At 36.1% G+C, this 8270-nt stretch overlaps 1 protein-coding gene across 1 annotated transcript; it reads left to right on the top strand.

The window, feature by feature from the left end:
• Positions 1 to 6746, top strand: LOC122329719 (putative ferric-chelate reductase 1). Its single transcript, XM_043226181.1, has 16 exons — positions 1 to 154; positions 245 to 425; positions 915 to 1051; positions 1223 to 1320; positions 1428 to 1500; positions 1589 to 1780; positions 2606 to 2707; positions 2790 to 2940; positions 3058 to 3168; positions 3258 to 3373; positions 4512 to 4598; positions 4926 to 5017; positions 5101 to 5159; positions 5245 to 5385; positions 5793 to 5818; positions 5933 to 6746. The coding sequence occupies exons 2-16, from the start codon at positions 245 to 247 to the stop codon at positions 6020 to 6022; spliced, it is 1656 nt and encodes a 551-aa protein (XP_043082116.1). The 5' UTR covers positions 1 to 154; the 3' UTR covers positions 6023 to 6746.
• Positions 6747 to 8270: the final 1524 nt, after the last annotated feature.

The raw sequence follows: 8270 nt of genomic DNA, 5'->3' as shown, positions 1-8270 counted from the left end.
ATCAGCACTTACCTGTTCAAGTAAACTCCGCCCACAAAGACGCCACTGTATTTGAAGGAGTGACTGACTGGATTCTTGTCTTGAGCGCACAGTAGTTTCAACCAAAACAAAGCCACAACAGTAGCAGGAGCATCCAACTCATTTTTCTTCAAAGGTCGTTTTTTAAGATTTCTTTTGTTCGCTCACTTTGCACTTCTGTCGCTGATGGTTTTATTACTTACACTATGTTTGTGATTCTCCACAGATGTTTCTGCATGTTCTCCTGTGCTCTGTTGGGGTCGTGCAGAGTTACCGAGATGGACTTAACAGCCCAGCTTGTGAATCTTTGACGCCTGATCTTCGGTCTGACAGCCCTCAGTCCGGGACTGCTCCGTTCACCGTCACTGCTGACAAGACCACCTTTAAAGAGGGAGATCAGATCACAGGTTAGGCTGATTCTGCGGCTGCTGGACAAAGCTGTGGACATAATTGCCCTTTTTATTATTTCTTAATGACGTTTATAATTCTAAAATACGGTGCGGGGTGAGGAAATGGTCAACGGTTGAGTAGGTCAGTTACAAAAAACTAAAATCGACTACAGAATTTAAAGAGAATTAAGTTAATCGGTCGGTCAAGCAATAAATAATCTTTAAATGGTAACACTTTCAAACAAACTGTGCTTGTATTTTTCATTTCTCGTAATGTTAGCTGATATATTAATGCGATGAAATAAAATCATCAAGTGTTGCCATTCATATAATTTAATTCTTTGTACAGTATAATACCGTATTTAACAAAATGTACAGTTATTGTGGCATGCTGCACGATACTGTAATATGTACGAATGTTGATTACAGCTGGTTAGCAGTATATAATAACACTTATCATTTCATCCATATCAGAGACTGTCTTCTGAACTGTTTCTTCTTTCTCAGTATCGCTAAACAACCAATCGGCAGATCAGTTTAAAGAGTTTCTGTTACAAGCACATCAAGTCGGATCAGCTACTTCCATCGGCACTTTTGCTGTGACGGACAGTAGTGTGCAGCTTCTTTCCTGCAACGGATCGGCTGTGAGTTTATCTGCATTATTTACATAGCATTCGGCGCAGAAGGAACGTACAATTATACATCATATCAGGTTTTTTTATATACAGAGAAAGTGGTTATGGCTGCTTACATGTACATGTTTTGTATTTATCTAACTGGCATTGGGAAATATCAGTTTTGAATATTTTGTTCAGAATAGTGCCGTCTCTCACACATCAAACCACGATAAAAGTTCAGTTGAAGCTAAATGGACAGCCCCTGTTTCTGGACAGCTCGGTGATATAGAATTCAGGTATCGTTTTAAACGTCTTAAGTGTATTGTTTATCATTTTTGTGATTCATTTTTGTTTATATTTCTCTGTATGATTTGTGATGGAACTTTTGGGGCTGTTATTTCAGAGCGACGTTTGTATCAAATGTCACTGCTTTTTGGGTTGGTGTCAAGAGCTCTGCTGTGGCGTATGCACCGACTGTAAGTTCAGCTTTTACTTTAAACCTAATCAAACTTAAAAACAAATATGAATGATCTATTTTTTTTTTGTTTGTTTTGTTCACTTCAGGCTTCGACAAATCCTGATTGTGGCAAAACCAAAGTCTGTTTCAGTGAGCCCAGCGGCTGTGACCCAGCCGTCGGCACCGGCTGCTACTTCATGGCAGTAGAAGCATCATCTAACCAATCAGAAATGAGGATCGAAATGTTTGGGCAAGCCGAGGGATACGTTGCTGTTGGGTTTTCAGATGACCAAAACATGGTGAGAGATCAGCAGGCCTTTTCCTCTTTTATGTTGAACATGCAAGCCTATATAAAGTAGAGGATGTGTAGAGCATTCGAGAGCGATGGTGTTCCTCAGGATAACAAAACAAGTTACGGACTGCAGCTTTAATGTGCAAACTTACTGGAAATTTTAAGTAAATACTGCATGTGTGAAACTCGTTCTCTTCATATGCAGTGAATTTGAATTGCTTGTCGTTCATTAATTGTATTATGTGGCTAGATTTGCAACTTAATTCATTTACAAACCTTTGCCAACACAGGAGAATACATCTACCTATTTTTAATCCATTTAATGTATCCCATTAATTAACGTTTCTGAATTTACATGTGGCAAAATTTTTAAAATTACATATATTAAACGTCATTTAATAAAATCGAAACGTCACCTCATGTTGTCACACCCCTAGTGTCCATAAGCAGTGATATATAATTCATAATTTTTCAAACGTGTGATATAGCTTTTATTCTTCTTTATGTTTTACCATGTATTCATGAAAAATCAGTTTAAATAAGGTAAGCAAAAACTGCCATAGTATATTTTCAAATGTTAAAGTTACCATATTCACTGCATGTTCTGCACCCCTTCCCCTCGCCCCCAGAAACAAAAAGTACAGGCTCAGGATTTTTTTTTTCTGCTTTAACCCCTGATACAATCTTCCTGAAACATGAGATCTTATCTAAAGACCTGGCTCTGTCAGCGCTGACTCATTTTCCATTCCAAAAAAAAAAATTGCAAACGCTATCAGTAATTTTGTTTTTCTAGAAAGAGTGAGACAGCATTATCTTTTTTTTGTATTTTCAGGGCAATGACGACATCTACATCTGTGGTAAGGACAGCAGCGGCAACCTGCAAGTGCAACACGCTATTTCCACGGGAAAAACCTCTCCAACTATTCTCTCACTGGTATGTTCCTCTGTTACTGTATGCCACCATTTCTGTTTTGTGGCAAGATATCGTCACTCACGTATATTCTACATGTTTACAGGGGAATGTGACTAATATCAAGACAGCGCTAATGAATGGAAATAAGATCAATTGTTCTTTTACTTCCCGTAATGCCATTAGCACGGGAAGTAGAGCGTCGTCTACCAGCGAGTACTACCTCATGATCGCTGCCGGACCCTCCAACACTCAAGGTCTGAGCCTCTATGTTAAAGAGAAAAATTTCCTTATTTTATAATTTCCTATTAATAAAATATTTGATTATATTTGATAAATTTATATCTCTAACTGAAGATTATCTTCATTTGTAGGTATCCAGATCCACACAAACAAATATGTGAGTAGTACCAAGGCTAGTTTACTGAATCCAAGCCAGGCCGTTACAAGTACTGAAGAATTCCCAGCGATTGTTAAAGCACACGGTGGGTACATCACATGACAGACTGCCTCTGGACCCACATTAGAGCAACACCATCAGTTATTGAGGTCTGACGATACCGATCTGCTTTAGGTTGCCTGATGTTAATCTCCTGGATGACCACGGGCAGTATAGGGATGCTCATAGCACGCTATTTAAAGGGAGTTGCCGAGGACCACGGTTGCTGTGGTAAAGATTTCTGGTATTTGGTAAGTGAATGCTGACAGTGCACACATCTGATCTATTCATTTAGATAGTGTAGTCAGATTTAGTAACCATAGTTATGACTGCATGCAGATTTTTACATATTTTATTGCATGCAAAGTATAAATTTTTTAATTCATGCAGCCCGACCAATAACCTGCTGTAGGTGTTCTCAGTGCCAAATTTCAACTGCTTTGCGCAAAATCAGGCATGAAATTGGCTGGATTATGATTCTGGATTTAAACTTTTGACTATAACAACTCAACAGATTTGAGCTGTATGTGCTGCAAAAAATCAGATTCAGATTAGTTGGCTCGCATGTTGTCTAAATAAAGCCAGAGCCCTGCCCATGTGGGCCACTTTATCAAGCTTGTCCACTTATTTGTATTTGTTGGGAAAATATCTTTGATAAATGCTTTGCAGTAGTAAGTATGTGTGCAGTTAGTGTGAGCGAGATAAGATAAGAAGCTGTCATTAATTACCTGCATTGCATTATATGCATTTTAACAGATTACAACCAATAATACTTTTATACAACTGTTAAACTATAAAACTACACAAAGATAATATTGATTAATTTACATATGGGCACAGTGTCAGCACTCTTAAAAGTGATTGGACTGGATGCAGCTAATGTACGTTTAAACTGTGCGATTCATTTTTTTCAATACATTTTAATTTGAATGTACATGATCTGACCTGCTAAACCTATATAGCACATTTCAAACATAGTGGTAATTCAAAGTGGAACCTTGAAACTAAGGTCTGTCTCCAGAAACATCCCAAGATTTTTGGCTTGATTTTTAGTTGTTTGACCTCTAGGGTCAAGGTATGCGTTCACCTTCAGAACTTCATCTTTATTTCCAAATGCAATGACTTCAGTTTTCTCCTTGTTTAACTGGAGAAAGTTTTGGCACATGCAACTGTTAATTTCGTCAAAGCATTGGCAGATGGAGTCAATGGGGCTATAGTCATATGGAGATAAGGCTAGGTAAATATGGATATCGTCTGCATATCTGTGATATGCAATTTGGTTCTTTCTCATTATTTGACTTAGTGGGAGCATATACAGGCTGAACAAGAGCGGTGCAAGAATCGAGCCATTGTAAAATAACTAAATATAGTTTATTTCTTATTTTAAAGGCCCACGTGTCTCTGATGACTCTGTCAGTCATTGCCACGGCCATCGCATTCATACTGGTGTTTTCTCACGCTAAGGATTGGTGTGGGGTAAGCTACAATTCATAAATTTAAAAAAACAAAACAAACGGCCTTATAAAATAAGGATGTGTTATTACATATAGTAGATATAACAGTAAAACACCACAACTTTGGTGTCTAGTTGCTTAAAAACAACAATATGATGACGACAAATAGAATATTAAAAATGGAATAACAGAACATTCTTTTTAAAAAAAAAAAAAAAAAAATTTTGCAGTAAAAATGCATATCCATACAGATACATAGTATATAAAGGTTTCAAATTGAAATACTGTTTATTCAGATGTTTTAAAGTGGAGTGTATTTTTGTGTGTGTGTGTGTGTGTGTGTGTGTAGGGGGCTCATCCGGTTCTGGGCTGTTTGGTGATGATCCTGAGTCTTATTCAGCCCATAGTTGCTGCTTGTCGCTGTGAGCCGGATCACGAACGGTTAGAGAAACATCTTCTACCAAATGAGAAATGAAAAAAACGAGGGGGAAGCGTTACTAATAATGTGATGGTTTTCTTTGCAGGAGGTTTGTTTTTAACTGGGCCCATTCCTTCATTGCTTTAGCGATCAAAGGCCTCGCAGGTATTACAACAACTTTATTATCTTCATCGACTGCATCCATTTCCTCACAAGAATAACAATATCCTTTTTATATTCTGTGACACAGTTGCTGCAATCTTCACTGGTCTGGCACTGTTTGAGGAATATGTGGAGGATGGGTGGATGCTGAAAGTTATGGGAGGTTTTATCACCTGGGAGGCCCTGATATACATTCTTCAAGATCTTAACCTGCGTGCCAAGAAAAACGGTATAGTTATTTTTAAAGTTACTTTGAAAAATATATTACTTGACGCTACTGTTAAAAAAAAGAAGCTTCACAAAATCTTCAGTTCATAAAAATACAGTGAAAACAGTAACATTGTGAAATAGTATCATCAATGTTAAAACGTCTAACTTTTTTGTTTTTTGATCAGTTAAAAGAACAGCATTCATTTGGTAATAGAACTCTCTTGTAACATTATAAATGTAAATTTTGATCAATTTCAATGCACGCTTGCTAAATAAAAGTATTATGTAACAGCTCACCCGCACTAAATATTAATTTGTATCAAACAGAAAATCCTGCTGACCTCAAACTTCAACAGTATACATTTCTATCATATATTACAGTATTTTTATTTATTTTTATGTTTAACTCCTTTCTTTTTATTTTAGATTCTGAGTTTTGCAGTTTTGGATTGGTAAGTCCAACATGAAGACAAATGAGCTTACATCTCATTTTATAGATAAATTAGATACAAATATACTATAATTTAATGTTTTAAAATAATGATTTGTTTGCTTGTTTTTGTTAGGTGAGACCTGAAACAGTCCTGCTTATCCTGTATTTATTGGGAAATCTGGCCTTCTTAACAGCTCTTCTTGTTGGAATAGGAAGAACTTGAATAACCCCAATATTTTACAGCCTTCATCACTGGTTTTGAGGCCACTTTTTGGCTCTTTTGCTGTATGAGTATGTATATAGGTATTTGTTATATTTTTCTAAGTAACTCGGTGTTCACTTGGAGCTTCATATAAGAATCACTACATTTTTGTTTTGTTAATAATGCATTCTTTTCAATTAGAGATCAACCACTGTGCTGTTCTTGCAATTGCTGTATAAGGTGCTCATTACAATTATCTTTGGATTTAATAAGTGATCCATATTTCATTTTATGTTAAACTTCTTAACATAACATAACTGCAGTTTGCTATTAGGGGACTAATGCAATTGTGTTACTCATTATGTATGTATTGTATGTAACCGTATGTTACTCATCATGATGGAAAACGATAGGATTTAATCACAGAAGCCAGGAAATAAGTTATTCATTTTATTTGATATAATTTATATACATATTGGAACTTAACTGAACAAGTCAACAGCACTCAACCACTAGATGGCAGTGTCATGAAAGGTTTATTATGCAACTATATTTTTATTGTACATTTTCAGGCTATTTAAGGGATGTGAGCAATTCTTCGTCTTAAATTTATCCATACATTTTATAGTTTAATAAATAGACCTTTTTGGATTATGAATCGATGAATTTTATTTTGTCTAGCCTACAGATAAACTAAATGGCTGAACTAGTTAAACTGGACTAATGCATTGGTATTAAGTATGATGGAAAAAAAAAAATGTTTCACAAGCTTTGAAGAAAGAATACAAAAACATTATTTCTTTTATTAAAGCATGCGTAGATGAATTGTTTGCACTGAGGCCACTGATGCATGTTTTAATGAGAAAACCCGTTTAAATTTTCAACAGTATTTCCACTTTGTGTCTCAAAAGCAAACCCTTGGGTTAATGTCCACAATGCAGCCTTGAACACTGCTCATCCAGGACCTCACGAAACACTCTGGTGTTGATTTATCAGCTTGTGTGAAGTCAGTTGGTTGGCTTTCATCTTTTACAGTGTTGTGCCTCGTGGTTCTTGCTGTTTCAGCACAGGCCTCCTGGTGTTTGGCTGGTAAACGTGGAGGGCAGTCGTGGCAGAACAGAGGAAACAGACAGGAAAAAAAGCGCTGTGCGTCCCGATTCACAGGATGACTGTGTTGGGGTCAGGGGCCGTCCTTTTTAACTTTGCTTTGAACCGGTGTTCACCGTATGTGTTTCAAAATAGCCATTTTAGGTTAGTTTTCGTCCAAATCAAGACTTTATATTTTTGGCTCCTGAATTGTGGCGTTAGTTCAAGGTTGGATAAAGTCATTCACAGCAGTGTTATTTTAGTAATGTTAATATACTATTATAGTGTACTTAATATACTAATCTACATTTTTAATATTGAGTAAATTAGCATTTGATTACATTTTTCAGGTGTATTATATTTTATTCAGTTTTAGTTCTAGCTTTATTTATTTACAGTTGATCTTGCTTAAATTTAGTATTCAGCTTTATAATAAACCCTTTACCGTAATAACGCTGATTCACAATATATAATGCACATTTTATATAGGCTACTTCGCCACGTTAAAATAGGTTTCTTCGACCTCTATAAAATTACTGACAATAGAAATGTTAATTAAGTTTACATTAACTGCTTTTAATTAAAATCTACTGTTGATTTCTTCAGGAAGAACAATCGTATCTTAATTGTTTCAATCAATCAGTTTGGTTAAAACATAACCAAGTTAGCATTTGCTAGTCAGAATGTGTAGGTCTATGTGAATAACTTATGTTCTTTATGTAACAACACACAAAAATCACAGCATTTAACCAAAACAACAATTGTGCAAATAATTGACTTTTTCCCATGCTTGTCACATGAGGTCTCCGTAGATTTGATGTTTTTTGATTATTTGATTTAAATAAGAGATCAGAAAAAAAGTTGCGGTACGTGCTCTTCAAAAAAAGATTCACAAACACTCTCTGCAGTTCAGATTTACATCAAATGATTCACAAACCCGCCATTCAATCAAATGATTTGCGATACCTGCTCCGGAGTCTAGATCTGAATCAAACGATTCACATACCAAATCCGGAGTTCAGATCCGAATCGAAAGGTTTGCAAACCCATTCCGTTTTAATCAAAAGACTTGTAAACCCGCTCTGTAGTTCCAGTCTGAATCGAATGATTCATAAACTCGCCTCAAAGTACACTGATGGGTCGTTCCAAAGAGAAGTGCTAAAAATTTTACTTTAAAGGGCTA

This window comes from Puntigrus tetrazona, chromosome 24 (genome assembly GCF_018831695.1).
Source record: "Puntigrus tetrazona isolate hp1 chromosome 24, ASM1883169v1, whole genome shotgun sequence".
Lineage (NCBI taxonomy): Eukaryota > Metazoa > Chordata > Actinopteri > Cypriniformes > Cyprinidae > Puntigrus > Puntigrus tetrazona.
Note: the sequence above shows the minus strand (reverse complement) of the source record. Positions and strands in the feature narration are given on the sequence as shown.

What these genes read in the sequence shown, in the direction of transcription:
- LOC122329719 (XM_043226181.1), top strand. Translation starts at nt 245, where the DNA reads ATGTTTCTGCATGTTCTCCTGTGCTCTGTTGGGGTCGTGCAGAGTTAC. An exon ending in CTCGGTGATATAGAATTCAG is followed by an intron (nt 1,321 to 1,427) that starts GTATCGTTTTAA and finishes CTGTTATTTCAG; the next exon opens with AGCGACGTTTGTATCAAATG. An exon ending in AGTTTTGCAGTTTTGGATTG is followed by an intron (nt 5,819 to 5,932) that starts GTAAGTCCAACA and finishes TGTTTTTGTTAG; the next exon opens with GTGAGACCTGAAACAGTCCT.